The 22445-nt window shown below is 42.5% G+C and overlaps 2 protein-coding genes across 3 annotated transcripts in view; both read right to left on the bottom strand.

Annotated features, from left to right (window-relative positions):
* Window positions 1-6045, bottom strand: part of slc25a21 (solute carrier family 25 member 21) — an 86678-nt gene extending 80633 nt beyond the window's left edge. Inside the window, exons 1-2 of one of the 2 annotated variants that reach the window (XM_035168678.2) lie at window positions 5878-6045; window positions 5662-5753 (exon numbers count right to left, since the gene is read on the bottom strand). In XM_035168678.2, the coding sequence (XP_035024569.1) occupies window positions 5662-5734 (73 nt within the window). In that variant the 5' untranslated portion in view covers window positions 5735-5753; window positions 5878-6045. Of the gene's footprint in view, window positions 1-2816; window positions 2934-5661; window positions 5754-5877 lie in introns of those variants that run through there. The other variant, XM_035168679.2, reaches the window with a different exon arrangement.
* Window positions 6046-10402: 4357 nt separating this feature from the next.
* Window positions 10403-22445, bottom strand: part of plekhh1 (pleckstrin homology domain containing, family H (with MyTH4 domain) member 1) — a 30439-nt gene continuing 18396 nt past the window's right edge. The window contains exons 13-30 of the mRNA XM_035168807.2: window positions 22292-22402; window positions 21963-22049; window positions 21444-21602; window positions 19838-19918; window positions 19526-19705; window positions 19325-19436; window positions 18436-18548; window positions 17156-17332; window positions 16650-16747; window positions 16383-16560; window positions 15480-15635; window positions 14963-15060; window positions 14582-14723; window positions 14318-14460; window positions 14041-14170; window positions 13300-13383; window positions 12125-12271; window positions 10403-11651 (exon numbers count right to left, since the gene is read on the bottom strand). Of these exons, the coding sequence (XP_035024698.2) occupies window positions 11499-11651; window positions 12125-12271; window positions 13300-13383; window positions 14041-14170; window positions 14318-14460; window positions 14582-14723; window positions 14963-15060; window positions 15480-15635; window positions 16383-16560; window positions 16650-16747; window positions 17156-17332; window positions 18436-18548; window positions 19325-19436; window positions 19526-19705; window positions 19838-19918; window positions 21444-21602; window positions 21963-22049; window positions 22292-22402 (2349 nt within the window). The 3' untranslated portion in view covers window positions 10403-11498. The remainder of the gene's footprint in view (window positions 11652-12124; window positions 12272-13299; window positions 13384-14040; window positions 14171-14317; window positions 14461-14581; window positions 14724-14962; window positions 15061-15479; window positions 15636-16382; window positions 16561-16649; window positions 16748-17155; window positions 17333-18435; window positions 18549-19324; window positions 19437-19525; window positions 19706-19837; window positions 19919-21443; window positions 21603-21962; window positions 22050-22291; window positions 22403-22445) is intronic.

Below are 22445 nucleotides of genomic sequence, written 5' to 3'. Positions count from 1 at the left end.
TGAAGCAAACACCCCAGATCCAACCTGCCGCCTCAAAACTTCTTTCAGAATAATTATATTATAACGAAAGACCAAGCCGACCGGCTGACTTTGCATTTCAGCTCTTAGGAAACGTGTCGTCTAATATCACTAAATCAACATACAGGCACTCGGCACACTTCACAGGTTTATCGCAGGGAGATAAAATGAAAAACACTTTACAGGGAATTGGAGCTCAGTTACAGCACTGACCTCTCAGAAAGGTGCCAACTTGCACCTCTGAATGTCAAACGGAGCTCAGATGACTTTACAGAGCAGAAAACGCAGCTTTAATGCATGACCGGGGCACACATAAATCCAAACCTGTCTCTTTCCGTCCTCAAGAAAAGTGCATTGAGAAGAAGAAAGAAAGCTCAGGAGGGACGTTAGAGGTGAAGAGAAACACTGGGTTCATTCTGCTTTGCTATAAAACCTGTGTCCCCTGATCGCCCCCTGGTGAGGACAGATGAGAACCTCTAGACGGGGACTTGGGACAGCAGGTTTCCAGACCCAGAGGGCCTGTGATGTGTCAACAAACAGGAACAACCAGTAACCCCAGAGTACACACGACACCTCAACTGTCATAAGAACATAATGTAAAACAAGGACAAAACTATTTGCATGTTATGTCTAATAAAACTTTCTTGGTTCTCAAAATTAAAACAAAAACCAGATTCTGAAATGATACGTTTGTTAGTAACACAATTGCTTGCAACTGTTAAATTGAACAACATTTCCCAGAATTACCTAGTTCCTGCTTTTCTCTGTTAGGATCTGCTGCTTTTCTGCATTTTTATATAACAGTAGAAATTTAGTTTGAGGTTTTGTTTTAACATTAAAACCTTTATCTCAAACAATTAATCAGAAGTATAATCAACAGATATATCAATCAAAACTACAAAAAATGTCCATCACAATAGGGTGTACTGTTAAGGCAGCATAATTAAAAGGTTTTGTTGCGCAACAAGTGAAATCCAAAGTCTGATCTCCAGCCCTTTTATTTATCTAATATTATCTATAATTGTTGTGTTCAGCTGCACAACAGTGACTTTTAACTTCTTCTTAAATAAACCAGCTGGTGAGCAAAGCATTGGAGGGTAAATGAGGTAAGTGCCGGTATTGGACTTTTGAACTAAATGGCAAACAATTGGCAGAAACACATATTGGATACTGTACAAGCTGCTAAAAGAAACTTTTGACACAGCATGATGTGTTGGAGCAGTTGATGCCCTTGAGGTCAACAACATGAGAAAGCACTGAGAGGATAGTTCGTATCTAAGATCACACAAAATCTCTACTGAAGCTGTGTCATGGATTTTATTTAGATGATAGTTTCAGAGTGACGCAATCATTGGAATAAAAGACCTCTGCCAACCTCTTATCAGTAACCACGCTTTAAACTCTGAACCGCAGGCTGCAACTCATAAAAAAAGGAAGCTTCAGAGAACAGAAAACCAAGACACATGTGGCAGGTACCAGCACCAGATGGAGGGAAGTGAACACAGCATTTGCCACAAACTGAATTGGGAAGGTGAATACATTGTCTAATCCCAATGAAACAATGCACATGCCTCCACTTCACTCTGTTGAACTTTATAAACTTTTTAAAAGTGGGATTTATTGCAGGACTGTTGTATTAAGCTCTGCAGTAGTTTAAGCCAAGTGTTCCTTATAAACTGACAACTGAGTGTACTAATGTCCAGGCACTGCAACAAACACCAGCGTTTCCTAAATAACTGCGGCCACTGCTTCCGGATCAGGGCCGACACACAATACAGACCCGGTCTCCTTGTTCCGTGCTCTGTTACCCTGCAGCAGGTCCTTCCTCCTCGCTCCCCCGCTGACCTGCTCTCACTTTACAGGTTCATTTTAAACACCAACACTAATCAGAAGGTCACAAACAGTACTTGAAGTTTACTGTGTTTGTTTGAGTCACTCCAGAGTTTATGAGACGTATTAAAACCCATTGGAAAGAAAAGTCATGAGGGGAAACACTGGACACTTCAACTAATCAGTTGTATTTCACAAAAAGTGTCCATAATGTTCCCTCCTCTAAACCTAACCCTTTCCCGAATCTCTCCTGCCTCTACTAACATGACTTCTAAAGGTTTACATAACATAAATAAGACATTATTACAGTGTAAGAGCAAATTATAAAGATAGTGTAACCACCAGCTGCTGTCTCTGTCTTCGGCCTCAGCTCAAACTGAGGAAAAGGAGCCGTCACTCTGGTGAAGCTGATAACACCACAGAAGGGTTTTTACACTAGATCTAAATATATGTGCACTGTACAAGTGTTTAACTTTAACTTCCTCCTTTAACTGTGCGACTGAGCAACTGCTGACAACTAACATCCATGACTTACTACCACCACTCGTGTTTCTGTCCCTTTCAGAGTGAGGTCGCTCTCTGTGTCTGAGCCTCCTTTACAGAATGAAAACCTTTTGAGTATAAAACTTTTCACAGGTTTAAACAACACAAATGTTTGACAGAATCCTAAACACCCAAACCAAATGAAAACTGGGGCTAGCTTGTATAAAACCTCTTCCCTAGCAGAGAGGTTGAGGTAACATTTAGCTAGCTCGTTGTTTGTCTACTAACACTAAATACATACGTTTGTCTAATGGTTGGTTTCTCTACCTGAAGGTTTGTTAGCAGGTCAACAAAGTGAATTATGTATAAATCAGTTAAACTAACAGGTGACATTGTGTTTTCTCATTAACCTGAAAAACAACTTTGGACGTTTCTGTGTTTTGTAAAAACTCGTTAGCAGAAGAATCTTCAAAGTACAAACTCACCAGACGTCAGCTAACATGACCTGTGAAGTTGGTTTAAAGTGAATTAAAACCTAATGAAGTTAAACATGGAGGAGTTTCCTCAGGTTCACTTCGGCCTCCATTACCGTCTGAAGGTAGCGCGCGCAACTTCTTCTTCACGCACTGACCGCGGCGCTGCTCAGCTGCTGTGCGCTCAGTGCTGCCACCAGCGGCCGACAGCTGCGTTACAACAATAACGACGTGAACATTTCCATTGATGCTGAAGATCTTCTTAGTAAAGGATTAAGAAATAAAACTTTTTTTAAAATCATGGTTATTCTTTTTTTGGACATTTTTTGAGGGGGAAAGAGAATATTGTCAGAAGGATATTGTAATCTATTACTGGGTTAATAACAGTTGTTTTAGAGTATAGATCAAGATGGTGATTATCCCTTGAATATCACGTTTCAAGGTCTTCTGCACAATTTAAGTTACTATCAGATGTTAGCAGGTGTTCGAGACATAACTTCAGTTGTGCACTTTGGCATCATCAAGTGTTTTTGGCCTTGTTAATCAACGATACAGGCCGAACTTGAGGGTACGCTGAGGCTAGCAGCAGCGTATGACATCATTTGAATGCCACATCTACGCAACTGTCTGAGTATTGTTGCTGACTGTGTGCATCTTTTTACCATTTTAACTTCATCCAGCACGATAAAGCATCATGTCACAAAGCGAGAGTCGTCTTCAGCTGGTTTTCATGAACATGATAGTGAGTTCATTGTACTTCATTGGCCTCCTGAGTCACCAGAAACCACAAGAACACCTTCAGAATGTGGCAGAGCAACACATTTGCAACATGAGCCGAAGCCAACAAATCTGTAGAGATTGTGTCCATGTCAAGATGGAGCAGAAGTTCAGAGGAACGTTTCCAAAATCTCGTGGAACTCATGCCAAGAAGACCTGAGGCTGTACTTCCAGCCAACGGAGGCTCTGCCCAGTTTGAGTCTGGTCTTCAGATAATTAAATATAACTGATAGACAGATGGACAGACAGATAGACAGACAGAGACAGACAGCAATGGTGGGATGTAACAAAGTACATTAACTTAGTTACTGGACTTAAGTACATATCTCATATATCTGTACTTTACTTGAATTTGTTTTCAGGTAACCTTGACTCCTCTACATATATCACCAAATATCTGTAGTTACTACTCCACTACATCTTTTCAATGCATTGTGATACACATTGTTTTTTATAGTTTTATAGAGAAGTTGTCAGTAACGAGAGGGGAACTGGTCCACTGATCCAAACAGAGCAGGCAGGTGACACAGGCCCCTGCAGAGACTGAGCCATAATGATGGAGTACACAGATGCATTAGACCAGCCATTCCCAAACATAAGAATGCCGCGGCCCAATTTGAAAACTGAAAAATGTGTGCAGCCCACCCACACCTTTAGTCACAACTACATGATCCACACACAGGACTAGAATCATACATATTATTAATTTGATAGCAAAAATAATTGTGTATGAACGCAGGCATATGCAGTGCAAATCCAATAACATCCACATTTAAGCGTAACAATTTGCAAAGCAACCAATGTAAAAAAACATGAAGTGCAAATAGTGTATTGTTAAAAATATATTCTTACTGTTTGTATAACAGAGCACAACAAGAATATCCGGAAGAAGAAAAACACATTTGAGGCGCAACCAAATATACTTAAGGCTCTCTCAACGTATTTTTAAAAGATGCTCGAGGCTTGGATAAATATTGTCCATGTTTAGTTTCTAAGTGGCGGCGGCGCACTTTACACGGTCCAAGGGTCTCGTTAGCTTGCATCTCAGCACACACACACACATGCTTGGGGGTTGTCCTCTGGGCCAGCGACAGGTCCTCACTTGAGTCCTCTTTTTAGTTTTGAATGATTCAGTTGGACTTCCTGATTCCCCTTCGTCATCAGCAGCTTTCCTCGGCTCCATCTTGCTCGACCCAGCTCACAACAAAGTTCTCCCTCACCTATGATGCCCCCGCTAAGGATGCGTTCAGGTGTTAATGTGACGGTCACCTGCTATATAGGTCAGATAAAATAAGAACAACGTGGAATTTAAATCTCTTGTCTTTGTTTCATTACCTGTGATGATTACTTTTTTTTAAATCAATCATTGGTGGTTTGGTGGTAATCAACGCTTACTTACAAATCTGAAACTTTTTTATCTATTTATTTTCTGATGACCTCTCACGACCCACCTGCAGTGGCTTCACGGCCCACCAGGGGGCCGCGGCCCACACTTTGGGAATGACTGCATTAGGGAATAGGCAGTACTCTGCAGGTACTTTTACTTCAAATACCTTGAAGTTGATTTAAAACCAAGTACTCACTTACTTTATCAAGTAGAAAAGTTAATGTGTTGCTTTTAAAATGTTTGAGTATGAAAGAGAGAGAGAGAGAGAGAGAGAGAGAGAGAGAATAAGATAGATAGATAGATAGATAGATAGATAGATAGATATAGAGATAGATAGAAGCCAGAAAAGTATAAATGTTTCCTCTCTTTTCTTTTCCACAGCTTCTTTCTTTCTTTCACTTTTCTTTTCTTTCCTCAGTTATTTCCTGTTCCAGGGGATAGATCACGTGGGAGTGGGAGAAGAACTTTGGCAACACTTTGTTCACACGCGTGCTGATCTGCGCGTGCGCGATAACGACAAGTAACACTGTGTTCCGTGTCTTCCGGGAAGCGTCTCGCGGGGACGTCGCCACGTTACGTCGTCCCCGCTTGCGATGGGCGAAACGTGCGGCTGCAGGAACCGATGGTGCAACTGTTGCGTAACAACCACGAACACTTTTGTCCGGAGTTGTTAAAGCGACTGTCGCGACTCACCCGCGGATCCGCCGGCGACGATCTGATGCGACGCCTCCCGGAGGAGACTCCTCTTCTTCTTCTCCTCCTCCATCTCCCTGCTGCTCCGCTTCCTGCCCAACAAAACATGCGACCCAGCCGCGGCGGGCTCGTTACCAGCTGCCTCACGTAACCACACACAGGCACAAGAAACTACAAACAGTGTGTGTCTGAGCTCCGGAGGACACCCGGCCTCACCGGTGCTGTGCTGCTCCGCTGGCCGCTCCCTGCCCGTCTCTGGTCCCGCGGACTTCAGTGGCTCCGGTCGGCAGCTGCACGCTGGACGGAGCTCGGCAGCGGTGTGAGAGGCTGAAGCTAAATGCTAAAGCTAACGTCTGGAATCAATCAGCTGCACAGTTCAGCCTCATGTCGCCTCACTGACACGAGAGATATTCAAAACACGAGGATCAACACTCACAATGTGCACACACACTCTCACACATGTGTAAATAAAGTGTCACTGTCCACACACACTGGGTCAAGTACTTTGTTTAACTTCACTAAACTATCGATTACTTCAGTCTACATACATTTACTCAAGTACTGTACTTGACTATATCAAATTTATGTAACTACTACATTTCTTATATATATACTGTATATAAAGATTTTATGTTGCCATGGCTACAGATAAAACTGCTCAGCAATATATAAAGTAGTTCAAGTTAACTCCACCTTGATCAGCAGTGATATTAAAATGCTGCTCAGTAATAATATTTCCATAATATAATACATCTAATATAAATCTCAAAGGCTCTAATCCGCCTCATGTTTTCTTTTACTTTAACTTCATTTAACTGATACTTTGAATATACTGAATATATATTGAGACTTGCGATAATACTTGAATATCTATATTGTTTTATTGTTTTTATTTCATTGTATTTATTTCATTGCTGCTCAGTATAATTTCGTTCCCTCGTGTATCTCATGTTTTGAAATGACAATAAATCTTCTTGAATCTTGAATCATGAATTTAAAAACTTAAAAAATAAAACTTAGGGAGCTTGAATCTGATAAATCAGCTGCTTCTTATTTCTAACAGATTATTTGAGATTTAAACTCTTACAGGTGATTTGAACTGTAGAATCATAAAGTTTGATTAATTCACTGTTTTAATTAATCCAGTGATTATTTTGACTAACCTGCTGCACACCCTAACCCCCTCGAGCATCTTTGAAAAATACGTTGAGAGAGCCTTAAGTATATTTGGTTGCGCCTCAAATGTGTTTTTCTTCTCCCGGATATTCTTGTTGTGCTCTGTTATACAAACAGTAAGAATATATTTTTAACAATACACTATTTGCACTTCATGTTTTTTTTACATTGGTTGCTTTGCAAATTGTTACGCTTAAATGTGGATGTTATTGGATTTGCACTGCATATGCCTGCGTTCATACACAATCATTTTTGCTATAAAATTAATAATATGTATGATTCTAGTCCTGTGTGTGGATCATGTAGTTGTGATTAAAGGTGTGGGTGGGCCGCACACATTTTTCAGTTTTCAAATTGGGCCGCGGCATTCTTATGTTTGGGAATGGCTGGTCTAGACTATAAACACCAGGAAATAAAAGATAACAAACGGCCATGATGCTCATAAGCCGTCACATCAGAGGAGCTGCTGAGAGGGAGATTGTTTTATCGTCCGACCAACAGTCACAGAAACATCAGGTTCACTGTCGTTACAGAGAGACAAACACACCACAACCAGCAAATGTCAAATAAATGACTTAATATTATTCATACTGTTAATGATTCATCTTCTGTCAGCGAATCGATGAATAGTTTTAGCTTTAGATTCGAGGCTGTTGTTTGTTCCTCGGAGCTGAAATCCATAAACCAGCATCACAGTTTCTTGTAAAAGGAGAAAACTACAAACTTTTTACAGCCTCGGGTTTGAGTCTAAAAAGACAACTTCTCTGTCTAAATAATTCAAAGTCTCAAGGAGCCACATCAAATATTGACAGACAGCTGATATTTGACACCACACGTGTGGAACTCTGAACAAAATGGTACAAACAGCCTCGGAGACATAAAATATGAGACCTGAAGTACGAGGCCTCTTACATAAACGGACCACTCCCCCTCTCCTGACTCTGACCCCGGCTTACGTAACGGGAAGCTGCAGTTCAACTGTCTATGAAACAGCTCAGTCACTTCGAAGTGAAGTAACTCACGAGGTCTTAGAGAGAGACGCTCATTTCAGATTTCCTAATTCCTTAACAGGCAACGTGTCGTGTTGTGTTGAGAAAGTGTTTGACCCTTTAAGTTCTAAAGCTTTTATTCTAAATCACACTTTCACGCATAACATCACTAACCTGTCATATAAAAGCAGCTTTCAGGTGTTGGCAGTGAACGGCAGTGAATAGAAATATAGAACTCTATTCTTTTTAATTAAGAGCACAATCAGATGGTTACTTTATTTACGATGAATAATAACAAAATACATTATAATTGAAATTTTAAGCGTTGATTAATAAATAAGTCAATAACTGACTGTAGCTGCTCCGATGTGAAGCTTTACTACAGAGTATTTAGTCAAGTACTGCACTCCAATACAGTTTTGAGGTACTTTTTGTTTCTACACAACACTACATTTACAGTTTCTATGTTACAGATGAAGATTTTACACAAAATCAGCCTCTAAAATATGACTTTTATAGAATAAAATCTGTCTAACACTATATAAAGTAGCTCAAATCTGCTCCACCCGACCGGCTCCAACAGAAAAGTGTTGCTTATGTGTAAATACATGACTCATAATAATGCAGCCACGTGATATTTGTTTATTTATGGGATTGTGTCTCGTCACCTTTACGTGTCACAAAGTAAATGTTCTGATACGGATCTGAAAACTTCCTCCACTGCAGCTTCTCTGTGTTTTTTTGATGCCACTAAAAAATGTTTCATCTCATGACTGTTGAACAAGAGAAAGTTAAGATATTACAAGTTTCAAGTTGTGCTGTCACTTTTTTAAAACAATTTTAAATTTTATTTTTTAGAAAATTAAACACAACAATCAAAAACCTCATGAATGAAAGTGAGGAAGAACGTGTGTCTTTATATAATCTGAACACACGTCCCTCTGTACCCACACACACTATTCAAGGTAAATATCATTTTCAAATTAAACCTCTGTTATGTTAACACCCAGTCAGTTACTCTAAGGTTTTAATGGGAGGGTAGCAGAGTTCCCATCCATACCACAACACTGTAATATGTTACTCTCAATTCAATCTGATTAAAGCTGTTATAAAGCATGTGGTCCGGGGCCCAGCGGCACCGTGGAAAAGCAACATGAGTTACTCTCCCTCCTGATGAGAAGCGAAGGCGCAGAGGAGCCGGGCAGCGAACGTCACACTGAACATTTCATATTCTGTGTGAGAGCAGCTTCGGGACGACAGGAGCTTCAGACGTGCTGTAAAGAAAAGTGGGATTTACAGCACATATTTGGCAGGAAAATGCCATTAGCACCCTGACCTCGCTGAGTAAGAGAAACAGAGCAGCTTCCACCCCTGCAACCTCAACCCCAGTAAAACACGTGGACTGGGCAGACTGAGCAGCACCAGCACTCACTGTAAGTGTTTAATTTATGGAGATGCTGAATGAGAGAAGACGTTTCTCCAGCGACACAGGGTGTAGTAGGCACAGTGCTCATTTTCTTCCTCTGACTGAAATATTAATTGTGTTGCTGTTGGATAAACCTGGTGTTTCCTGAACGTGTTTTTGTTAAGGGGGGGGGGAAGCCAGAGAAAGTTTTTGCTCCAGCTGTGACGGATTCAAGAACAGACGTTATTCTGTGACCTGAACAGTTTTAAACAGCCGACTGTAAAAAGTGTGGCAACATGTCTGAGGAGCAGAAACAGAACCGCAACATCCTCTTGGTTTTCTGCAGAACTACACCTGCTATATGTTCAATACTGTAAATACAGATCGTTCAGTAGAAGTAGAAATACCACATTGTACTATTACTTCATTATAAGAATTAGTATTGCTTTAAAACTAAAATTTAAAGTATTACCAGCAAGATGGAAGTTGAGTATTAATGCAGTGTCTGATGTGTGTGAGTGACAGCTTGAATATTAACATACTAAGCACAAATATAAAATATAATCTTATTATTGAGTTAATGGTTACAAATATCAATAATAAATGTCCACAATCATTCTGTTGAGTTTTTAGTTTTCTTTATTTTTTTATAAAAAGAGTAGAGTACTTTTCATATTTAATAGACACAGTGGACACAGCTCATTATACTTAATATACTGATTATTTGAAGTGCAATTTTGCATTTATTCAAACATGTTTTTAGAATGTTAAAGCAGAATTGTCATGTTGTATCTGTTAAAAGGTAAATCTACGTGTTTTTCTGTGTGGTTTACACAGAAAGGCCCCTTGGACAAACCAGGATCTGAACCGAGAACCTTCTGGATTTGAGTTGACAGCGATAACCTGCATGGTAAATAACTAATCATATTGTATAAGCAGATCTGTTTGTAAAAACTCTGAATCTGAAAAGAAACTACAACTTTTAGATAAATGTGATGGAGTAGAAAGTACAATATCTTCCTCTTGAATGTATTGAAGCAGACGTATAAAGTAACATAAAACAGATGTACTTTACTTAAGTTCAAGTTCTTTAACTTTAAACTTAAGTATTTTAGTTGAGGTATTTGTTTTCCACCAGTGAAAGATATGAAAAGAGATTATAAAGAAATGATGGAAGTCCAATGTATTTATTTTATTATAACCACACACACACACACGTACAGTCGACATAAAGACAACATCTCTCGAACCGTTTGACTCACTTTACAACAGACGCAGTGACAGACACATTCTGCTCTTAAATTATTCTGCTACATCAACACAAACGTGACAGAAAAATCATTTCCTTTGAAACAAAAGCAAAAAAAAGAAAATGTTGGAAATAAAATAAATAAGTAATGAGCATGACAGTGGTTTGATCCAAAACAGTTCAAGTCATTCAAATATTTTGGTTTGTTCTTTTTAAAAACCTAACCCCCCCCCCTTTTTTTATCATATGATATCTGAATATGAAAATCACTGCTGAAATATCACAGATTCATTAGACTGACAGTAAATAAAAAAAAACATCCCATTTCCTTATTGAGTACCAGTTATATTTTAAAATTCACTTTCACATTAAAAAATATCAAAGGATTATCAAAGGTTACGAAGCAGCCCCCCGTCTCAAAAGGAAAAACAATTTGTACTTGGGTAGAATTGGATTTATACATAAGATTTATTGTATTAAATTTCAACTTGATTTTACATTTTCTATGATGGTAAATTCATCCTCTTTGGTTGAATCTGAATACGACGACCCAGATCCTGGGAACCTGTGAGAGACATTTATTTCTATTTTAAGGCCTGAAGAAAACAAGTTAGTGTGATTTATATCCAACGAAGACTCTAGAATCTACGAGTCAAACCCTATCAGTCCCTTTCTAATTGCACAGGACCCAACATGTGTTTAAATTCTGGTGCATTGTCATGTATGTGTGAAACGTCACGGTGAATAATGACAGTGACACACGACACTGAATTTCAGCCAAACCAGGCTGAGTGACAACCGACAACCTGTAACAAAGTCCATTTCCACGACACAGAGCTGAAACCCTCTGGTTGTAGGAATAAAAAGTCTAAAATATCTCAATCTAAATCTTCATGAGAAACACTTTTAGAAAAATAATCTCCTTCTACTTGTTCTGTACCTACAACCCAACGCACTCCAGAAGGACTGAAGCCTCTGGCGCCTCCCTTCGCTCAGTGAGTCTTGTTACTTGCAGGATTCACAGTAGCGTGGGGCCCTTGGTGGTGTAGTTCATGGCGGGGAAGTGCCTGCTGTCCACGTCCCAGTGGCCGAGCGGCTGGTGCGCGGCAGACGGGAGGTTCGGGTTCCAGTGGTTGATGTAGCTGGCCATGAGCAGAGTCAGCTCCAGAATCTGAGTCAGGACACATCAGAGCGACAGTAATGACTTTAACATCAAGGTGCGATGGAGTTTCATTCGATTCGGGGGAACCGGGAGACGAGTATCGTGTAAAAACCTGAGAAACCCCAATGATCTACAATCAGGAATTGAATTACTCTCATTAGTTTCACCTTCTGCAGTAACGTGACTCTGTGTTAAAGCTCCGTGTGGATCTGCTCATAAAATAAGATAAACAACCAGTTTTCTCCATTCTGGTCAGTCAGGGCGGATTTTTTGCTCTTGTCTAGTTTCTTCATAAAACGTCAACATCTCAAACTCCCACATTCCTGCTCCCCTCAGCTGCAGATGCTGCAGATCAGAGGTTCTCAGCTTCTTGTTATTACAAACCCCTGCAGCCCGGTCAGATGAAGTCAGGTCCTCCAGTGCATCATCATTTGGAACAGGAGGTTATTGGGTATAAACTTGTCTCTGCAGCGGAGTCTTACCTTCGGTTTAACCATCCCAAAGAGCAGCTTCTCCACACTCTTCTTGCCGACTCCCGGCTCCCTCTGCTGGCTGACGACCACCATGAAATCGTCCCGGCAGCCCCCGAAGGTGATCACACACTGGTACGAGTAAGTGACCAGCGTGTGCTGCGACATGACACACATGGCCAGGGTAAGAAAAGTGGAAATGGAAACAAACAAGGAGCACGTTCAGATTTTATTGAATGGAGCTTGAATTCATCCAGGAAATTATTTTGGTTTCTGCTTTTTTAAAGTTCAAATTGAGTGTGAAGACGTGTGACATAACTTCCAGCGACATTGTGATTTTTCACTTTCTCTTTTTCTTCCTCTGACTTTTCTGGGAGCAGATGAGCGACGCCGATGCCAGACCAAGAATGAAATGGGTCAACATGGGGCCGCTGGAAATTACAGAGCTCACTTTAACATTGTTTACACTTTGGAACTTCTATCTGTCAGAGTCGGGAACGTCACATCTGAGGCCGGCGGTTTGATTTTCTTGTGGATTTCTGGTGTTTGAAACGCCACAGAATCAAAATCCTTCCAGACCAGCGGGTCAACAAAACCCACTTCAGAGCTGCGGCTCTTTCAGCCGAGCGCTGCAGCCGCAAAACTGCTGAAATAAATCTTTTAGAACCCTTAAAATAAAACAAATGTAAATATAAAAAGGCAAGATCTTCGAAATTCTACAATGCTCTCGACCTGCAGTTGAACGACTCCCACGACCAGTCAAGCTACAGGACATAGGGTCACAACCTCGCCCTCTGAGTTGTGGGGTTAAATAATGAAAGTGGGCTCCGATTCCTGGCTCATCCAGTCATGCCGAGGTGTCCTTGAGCAAGGCACTGGACCCTAAATACCCCCTGATGGCTGTGTGGTATGTGATAGAAAAACCTCAGTGTATAGAAGAGTGTGAATGTGACTTTGAGTCAGTTAATAAGACTGAAAACACCAATTTAGATACAGTCCATTCACCAAGTAAAGCGTTTTGCGAGGTGACCTTTGACCTTTGACCTTTGACCACCAAAATTGCATCATTACATTATTGGACTCGGACGGACACACTCTTCTTTCCTCGTATGTCATGTGACAACATGTGACAACATGTGACATGTTGGTGTGGATGAGGTGTTTGCTGTGCACAGTCTCATGCTCACCATTGTGTAGTCCAGCACACACAGTCCATCCTCATTGACTGCCAGCCACACCTGGCTCTGCTCCACAGGAGAGGGGGGGACAGGCTGTGGACAGACCAAACAAAGGCTCGTGTTACACGTGTCGCAGCAGCAGACACACAAAGTCCTGGTGGTTCCACTCTGAGCTCACGAGAAGGAGAACAGTGGACGTTTAGGTTCAAGACAAATTAAAAGAGTTTTCTCACTATTGATGAAAGTGTTTTTTAATCCAGAGTCTGAACAAACACCAGCAGCATATTGTTTTTACCCCTATCTCTCTCTCTCTGTGTGTGTGTGTGTGTGTGTGTGTGTGTGTGTGTGTGTGTGTGTGTGTGTGTGTGTGTGTGTGTGGACAAAATAACTCAACAATGCATGGCCGTTTTTTCACCATCACCGTATTAAATGGGAGAGAATCTGCAGATCATACCAGGACGAGAACTTTTAGAGCTAATCGGTCAAAAGTCGAGGTCCGAAAAACAGACTTTCTAATATAACTCCGCAAATAGTTGGACGAAGAGAAACAATCTAAAGTTTACATTGATCAGAACATGATTCCACATCATATTAAATATCATATGATAAGTGATGTCACGGATGGTTCAAAATGCATTTTTCCAGTTATCTATCTGTACATCGACACTCCAATGCACAAATTTTCATTAGGTTTGTAAAAGTCACATATTCACAAATGACAATGAGCGAAGTGGACTGGTTTCACTTTACCTTGGCACTGAAGAGTTTGGCTCCGAACAGGGGCCACTTCCGGGCCACAGTCAGGTAAATCCTCACACACTCGGATGCACTGCACCCACGTAGCAGAGACCACTTAGTGGCCAGACGCTCAGTCAGGTCTCTGTGAGGAGGAAAGAGACATTTATCCACCACATGGAATCTGAATCTGCTCCGTCTCCGTCTGACGTACATGCAGATGGATCCATCTCATACGTCCAGGTATAACGTGTGTATGAGGGCAGGAAGTTGTGTGATGTGTTAGTTTTACCTGAGCTGCTCTGAGCTGCAGTCCTGTTTGTAGCGTTTGGGGTAGAAGCGCTCTAAGGCCTGCAGGAGGATCAGCTGAGATTTAGACTGAGGAGAGCTGGAGGGAGAGGAGGCAGCGGGACGCTCCAGGTCACCGTGTTCCACCTGGAGTCAGAGGAAACAAAGGAGCAGAGGGGGTGAGGAAGAGAAAGGTGGTTTAAAAACACTGTGAACAGGGTTTTCATAGATCAAAACAAGACCTACATGTGTATCTGTGTTTACAGACCTGAGCCATGAGGGCAGCCACCTCCAGAGCCAGCTCTTTGTTCACAGGGAAGTGGCCTTGTTGAACTTCGTCGTTCACCTGATACGCCAGCAGGAGGCGCTCTCGCTCCGTCTCTCCTTTCACCTGAGCTCTGAAACACAGCCTGCACATGAAGAAGAAAAGAAAATGAGAAACTGGAATTTCAAACACTTCATTTCGAGGATTGAAGGAATCTGATCACAGCACTGAACACAGATTACATCGCCAGCTTTTAGTGTGTGGCCTGTGTTCTGCACTAAAACAGATGTTTATAACCACATAATAAAAGATGCCAAGATAGTGTGTGTGAGTTGGGACCCGATTCCACCTTTAAAAGCCCAGATCTGACGATAGAAATCCTACCTGCTCTTGTAGGTTAGTCGAACAATCCGAGTCCCCTCGTTTTTCCCAGGGTGCAGCTCCTTCAGGGCCTGTTCCCACTTGGAAATGACATCACAGATCTGACAGAAGGAATAAAAGTCAGTCTCAGGTCGGACGTATGAAATCATCAGGTGGATAAACACAAAGACACTGATCTGCCCGGGAACGACTGATGTGCTGTGTGAGCCTCAGTGTGTTCGATGGGCTGGAGGAGTTTCACTGACCATAATTAGAACGAAGTGGAAGCACAACTTTATTATTGAGTGGAATTTAATAATAGTTTATGTTGGAATATGGCTTCATCTGAAAATCAGAAAGTCACAGCGGGGTTTGGACGGCCTCAATTTGTCTAAACAGTCCCTAACTACTTCCTACTGATCCTCTTTGGATTATTAGGTAACATGAGACTAATGATTTTGGCTGGAGGATCCACAGAAAAGCCCCAGTGGAGTGTGGAGGTTCCTTTCATCCACTCCTGCTCAGCGACCCTCAGTGGTACCTTGGCAGACGGCTGCAGGCAGTGCTCCAGGTCTTTGCCAGAAGGATCATCCGTGAAGAGGGCGAACCCCGACAGCTGCGGCTTCCTCATGACGATCCTCTGGTTCAGTGTGTTGAGGAACTCTTCAACTGTGGTGGAGCCGTCAAATCCCACCACCTGCAGAACACCGAGAACAAGAGGACACACGTGATGAAGAGGAGATGTATTTTATTTGATCCATTTATCTGACTGGACAGAGCAGGTTAATAAACATCAGTATAAAAAACACTACTAGTTTATAAATCCACAAACTGTTTCTTCCTTATTTCATTATAGGCTGAATGGTGCAGAACCATTGACTATATATAAAAATGGATGTAGGCTCCAGGTTTAGTGGAGATAATGCAGAAGTGTCTGAAACCCGTATTCTATAGAATGACCAGCAGAGGGCAACTCCAGTGGTGGAGAAAAGAGGTCGATTTCTATAGAAGTCTGAGAAAATTATTCTACTTCGAACATTCAACCATGAGGGTAATATCCTCCAGGTACGGTAACTTCTGGTTTAAAGAAGAACCAAGATGGTGCTGGACATAACTCGACTCGAGTGAAGTGTCCATTCAAAGAGAATCTGCATCTTACTCAATGTGAGTGAGTTAAAAGTCAGTGCTACGACGAGCTTTTCAACTTCTACAACTTGTTGAATAGTTTTTGAAATAAGCTGATGTATCACTCATCACCATGAGAGCAGTGAAATAATGTCTCCTGGTGTTATTAACCACTATGTCGTGTTTAGCAGCATCTGATTCGCCCTCAGACTTTGGATGTTTAGTCCACAACAAGACGAGACAGGATGAGGGTGATGATGTGTCCGAATCCGTCCAAGTGAGACGGTAACAAACAGACACGTCTGCAGCTGCGAGCTACCTGGTAGGTGTTGTTGGTGAAGTGCACTGGGATGCTGAACGGCAGTGAATGGTGGTAGGGGTTCCTCAGCAGGATGGAGACGATCTCCATACGTGAAGGTTTGGCCTCCCGCTCTCCGTTCTGCAGGGTTCGCTCCACGGACCTCTGGCAGTACACTGCGTACTTCCCCACCTCGCTCCTGTGTGGAGAAAACAGATGTCGGCAGTGGTATGAATAAGGGAGTATAAATGTAAACTGTTAAAGGGTTCAGTGAGTTTGTTAGTTCACCTTGGGTCAGCGTTGCGTTGTAGGTACTGTCTCAGGTACCAGAGGAAATGTTGTTGGGGGAGGAACAGAGCCACACACAGAGACAACAGCTGCCAGCACTGCAGGAGGAGGAGGAGGAGGAGGAGGAGGAGGTAAAAGGAGAAACACTTAAAATCACAGGATAACTGAGGCTCTACTCAGACCTGGTATCAACCTCCGTCCTGAGAGGTCCGATCCCGAGTGGACAGTGATAAGTTCTTCTCTTCACACCTGTTCACCTCCTGAATGTGTCTCATGTGACCACTTGTGATCAGAAAGTGCGTTCACATCTGTACTTAGCGCTGACCACTCAGGATGGATGTTAATACTGGCTTTTTCATTATAATCGCAGAAACTCAATCCTTCACATTAACCAACCTGGATTTTGTAATCTCATTTATCAAATAATTAAAGGCCCATACAAAAATAACTATATACATTTTCCCTTCATCTGTATCTCTAACACCTTCAGCGTGCACCAGTCTGACCTGCGTGAGGGAGTAGTTGTGTGGCGTGCGGCCGTTGGTCTGCTTGATGAGCTGACAGAACATTTCGTTCTGCAGCTCCGGGTGGGTCAGGCACACTTGCAAAGCGTTCTGGGCCAGCGACGTGTGGTAGTCCACAGACGGAGACTCAACCAGCACGTTGATGAAGAGCTGACAGGACTGCAGAGGAAGGAAAAAGAAAGTTATAATTGTATTATTTAGTTTTTCAGTGTGATAACTGTACTTCACTGAGCTACCAGCAGGTGGAGGCAAACCAACACCAGGAAGAGGAAGCTGAACAATGTCAGTGAATTAAAAACACACTGAGTGATGATGATATTCAGAACAAACAGAAAGTATCATGGAGTTCAGTGAGTCCTCCAGTGTGAAGAAAGAAATGTGAACTTCATTGTTTTGTTTTCATTCACTGTGACGCTTGAAAACAAAGAACTAATTTAACAGTTCGTCTCTGTCAGATTCTCCAATAACTCAGAGACGCACGTCACCTCTATTCATGCTTTTTCTTTCATGTGTTCGGGTCTGTTTTTCACGGCCGGCTCCTCAAACTGAGGGCCGATCCATTCACCCTTCAATCCTACAGGCCTACTGTAGCTGAGCGGGCTGTGAAGCGTGAGTCGGGCAGCGTGGGGGCTTCTGGGTGGGCGCACCAGTGGCCACAGACTAGAAAAAGAAAAGGATCTGCCGTCTTTCTACAAGCTCTGATCCCGTTTCTCCGCCCCCATCCTGCAGCTTCCATATCCATGGCTGTCACCCTCTGAAGGCCCTGACCTCCCGTGTCTCCTCTTCAAAGAGGGGTCCTTTCACACAGGCTGTAAACCAGGAGAAAGGTTAGCCTCAATCAGAGCAGATAATCAAGGCCATTATCTCTCTTCCACACTTTTAATGAGCCGGGGCCCCCGTCCTTGAGCTTTTGATCTGGTTTAGAGGAGGAGGGAGAAGAAGAAGAAGAAGAAGAAGAAGAAGAAGAAGAAGAAGAAGAAGAAGAAGAAGAAGAAGAAGAAGAAGAAGAAGAAGAAGAAGAAGAAGAGGGCCACGGAGCGCATCCACGAGTGGAGGCGGATAAAGGAGGGGGGTTGTGGGGGTGGTGGCTGTGGTCGGGACAAACTGGAGGAGGCGGGATGACGTTTTGCACAGCCCCTCGCAGTGAGAGTGAGAGAGGGATTTAGTAATGAGGATGAAAGCAAGAGGAGAGTTGAAAGTAAGTGGGATGGAACAAAAGAGAGTGAGAGAGGGAAACGAGGCTGAGCGGTGGAGCGGCTGACCTTGAAAAGCTTGAGAGCTTCTGTCTGCAGAGCTTCAGAGGGCAGGGTGGTGAGAGGCGAGCGCAGACCCTCCTTACAAAAGCTCAAGGCCTCGCTCCTCCACAAGAAAGATTCTGGGAAAAGGAGGACACACACACACACACACATTTAAACCCACACAAAAACATGCGCACACAGACAAACATAAAGATTGAGTTTCAAAGGTCTAATGACTCAACAGCTGACAGAAGTTCACACACAGCAGTGGTGCAGCCGTAAACAGTGTCTGCAGAGTGGATTAACACTGTCAGACTCTGTGGATCCAATAACACGGAGCAAGCTACCGAGGAGATTCATATCCACTCATAAAGGTTCATGCATCTTGTCTCAGTGTGTTAAAAATATAAGTGTTCAAACTCAGATCAAATGTTCATCAGCTTCATGTTGATCTTCTACACGTATCGATGAATTGTTATTTTCAACGTCTGCTTCGGGCAGTTAAAAAAATTGGACACGTGTCTTGAATTGCAATAATAATAATAACAAAAATAATAAAATAAAATAATCATATTAACAAACAGAAGCTTTCTGCAGCCTGGACAACATCCGTTTGACTGGTTCTTCTAATTTACTAAATAAGGAGAGAAGGATGTTTCTCAGACAGAAAAAGTTTCCCGTCCACATTTGAAGGACGCAGCTGGAGATTGTCCGAGTCAGACGGACATGACGTATAAATACAGGAATCACATGTTTTTTGTTTACAGCACATCTACACTTATCGTTAAAGTTTACGTGTCTGTCGCTGTCAGCTCAAAACCAAATTGCCCAAATATTACTAACAAATCAGTGATGACGTACTGATGCTAGAATACAGGTGAATCATCTAAACTGTAGAATAACGGTTTCTCACCTGGGTCTCCCTCTGCATCGAGGAGTTTACCAATCAGCTGCTCGTACTCCGTGCCCACCTTGAAGTTTGCACTGCTGCCGGCAGCAACAGTCAAGTGATACAACCACGTGTCCTGCGTAGAGTAAAACATTCACGTTAACGTACAGACCTGAAAAGAACAACTAGGCATTTATTAAAGATTAAAGTTTTCTGCTCCTGTACCTTCTCCTGCTTGGTGCCGATCAGCAGATACGTGGGACTCTGCTCTCTGGGCTGGACCACTAAGGTGCAGTGGGAGGAGAGGAAACCCCGACTACCTGCTTCATAATCCTCGTCTGAATCACAGGAGCGATCCACCTCCTGCACCGACGCCTCGCGCATCTGCAGCTGACCCAGAGGCAACTGAAACGGGAAAGACAAAGTCTGTAAATATCAATTTGAGTAAACCAACCGCTACAGAGCATGTACGTACAAATCCTTTTTTAAAATAAGTCTTGATAATAACTATACAAATTAAAGACGTGTTTTGTGAACCTTGTCCTCCTGGTTGCGATAGTAGTAGAAGAATTTTCCAACCAGAGAACACCACACCAGCTTCGAGTGCCCGTGTTTGACCTGAAACAGACAGAACAGCAGACACACGAATGAGAAAAGCTTTCCAAGACTATCTGGCTATTTTTCAAGACAGTAGTAATATGAGACGTTTTCTTCTTCTTCTTCTTCTTCTCTTGTGCGTGTGCGCTCGTTGAAACTCCGACCAGAAAGTTTTTTTTTATTTAAACAGCTCGACAGATGTTAGTCAGGGAATTTCTGATTTCTGCATCTGACCAGCAGATGTCCCAGGAGTGTAGAGGGCGGGCGCTGTGCGTGTGCAAATCATTTAAAAAGCCATTTCGGTGACTTCAGCAACAGTTTAAAAATCCAAACTGGAGCTGTTCTCCTTCCAAAGAACAGAAACAAGTGATTCCTGTCGAATGAAAACAGTCCGACCACGCACCTCGGATTCCTCTGCTGCTTTCAGCTCCACGTCGTTAATCAGGAACTGCAGATGATAATTACACATCACTTTCTAATAGGGATTTCTTTTAGAGTTTTTGTAAATTAAAACAAACAGAGTGGGACGCCTTCACCATGAAACCAGCTGTGTATCTGTCTAATGGGGTCACTGGGGTTAACTGTGCCAAGAGGAACAACAGCGTCTGTCCGAACCGAGCTCGCGTCATAACCAGCAGATCAAAGATGACTCGCAGGAAGAGGATTGTGGGGGGGGGGTCGGTGAGAGGACGCGGGCTCCATCTTCTCTGCTTAAGGCCGTCAGTCATCTGTCAGAGACCCATCACACACACCTGTCAACTGTTTAAGTGTCTTAACTTCACCGACAGACAAAGAGACAGAGCTCGGTGGAATTCCAGCAGCTCGGCTCTTATCGCCGTGTCCCAACGCGAAAAACGGTTTTAAAGAATCTGCCTCAAGAGCGCTCTGTCAACCCCACCCTTCCCCCCCACCGCAGTGACAGGCACTTCCATGTCTGTCTGAAAGAGGACGATAGGCCTGAAAATGAGCTATTTCTGGCATCTTCTTCAGGGAGAGAGCGTGGCTGACCTGAACCCCAGGGGGTAAACATGGACCTAAGACATTTTAAATTGATCGGGTTTAATTTTTACTGTATAAGTCTCTCACTATTTTTTTTCGTGGCCATTAAACTGAACAATCTTTCAACAAACAACCAATTTTAAGATGTCAACTTGTATTATTAATTTATCTTATATTAACGTATCATTATAGACCCAATCAATTACCAGTAAAACAAAAATAATAAGTTAGAATATGAAGATATAGCCAGTAGCTTAAATTAGTTCGTGTTAGAATAAAGACTAGAAACTAGGGACAGAAACCTGCCTGGTTCTATTCAAAGGAAACAACATCTACCTCTAAAGTTCCCCAATTAACATCTAGTTTATTTAAATTTATTAAAAAAGTATTAAAAACTGCTCCTGTCTCTACATGCACATTTAGCTGAATAGACACAACTGTTGTTCTGATTCAAGTCGGTAATGAAGCAAATAAGTTAATTTACAGAAATGTCAAACTATCCCATAGAGATTTGAAGAAGTTTAAATGTCACATTCTGGGTCCTGACCTTTGTGAGCCAACCTCTCGAGGTGGGCTTGGTCGTGGTCTCCACGGTAACTGGGCTGCTGGCCTGGACCTTGAGTATGTTCTGCAGGACCCTGATCCACTCCTCCAGGATGTTGGGTGAGTCCGCGGTCAGATAGAAGGTCTTCTTCTCCGTAATCAACTGATGAGACGAAAAGGCAGAATTATGGGAAAAATACTAAGCCAGGCTGACTGAGATAGCATCATGATGTCAGAGGAGATCAGAATCAGCTTCCAGAGAGCCAGGAAAACATTCCAGTCCAATGCTACACCTGATGTCATCTTAAGCTGCTCCTCTGGTATGCAGCAGTAAAGCTCTGCAGTGATACAGCGCTGTAATAAGTCTGCTGGTGCATGTGCACTCACAGCTGTCTTTGACTAGTTTCTATAATACCACACTCTTTTTCAAATTGTAGATCTGTAAATATTGAACTACCATTTCAATTATTTGCAGAGCTTGTAGGATAAAGTGAGAACAAGATACAGTTTGTTTTCCACTTACTTGAAATGTCTGTGCACCTTCTCCACGAACTATACTGCAGAATGAGTTGAGTTCGATCTGACCCTGAGGTTTCCTGATCACGTCACTCTGAAAACACAAAAAAGGTTTAATTTCTGTCCAAAATCTCAACAGAAAGTACAACCGCAGTGATCAGAGATGCATTAAGGTGCATGGTGGGTAGCTGGTGACCAGGCGTTAACGGGGTTCTAGTGATGATACTTGATTTGACCCACAGGCCGAGTGGAGGAAATATTCCTGCAATGTTTTCTGTGCAGACAGTAAAACCTTAGAAGGAGGCAGGCAGGCCGGCTCACAGCAGAAACACTCACAGGAGATTTGTAGTAGAGGATCTCCCCATTCCTGAGGATGAACCAGCGACGCTTCCAGGCTTTCACCTGACTGCCCATCTTCAGCAGGTAGCCAGACTTCTCCAGCATCTCCTACAGACACACGAGGCACAGACACATTTTACCAGGGCGGCTT

This window comes from Hippoglossus stenolepis, chromosome 10 (genome assembly GCF_022539355.2).
Source record: "Hippoglossus stenolepis isolate QCI-W04-F060 chromosome 10, HSTE1.2, whole genome shotgun sequence".
Taxonomy (NCBI): domain Eukaryota; kingdom Metazoa; phylum Chordata; class Actinopteri; order Pleuronectiformes; family Pleuronectidae; genus Hippoglossus; species Hippoglossus stenolepis.
The sequence above is the reverse complement of the archived record's forward strand: the minus strand, read 5'-3'. Positions and strand labels throughout refer to the sequence as shown.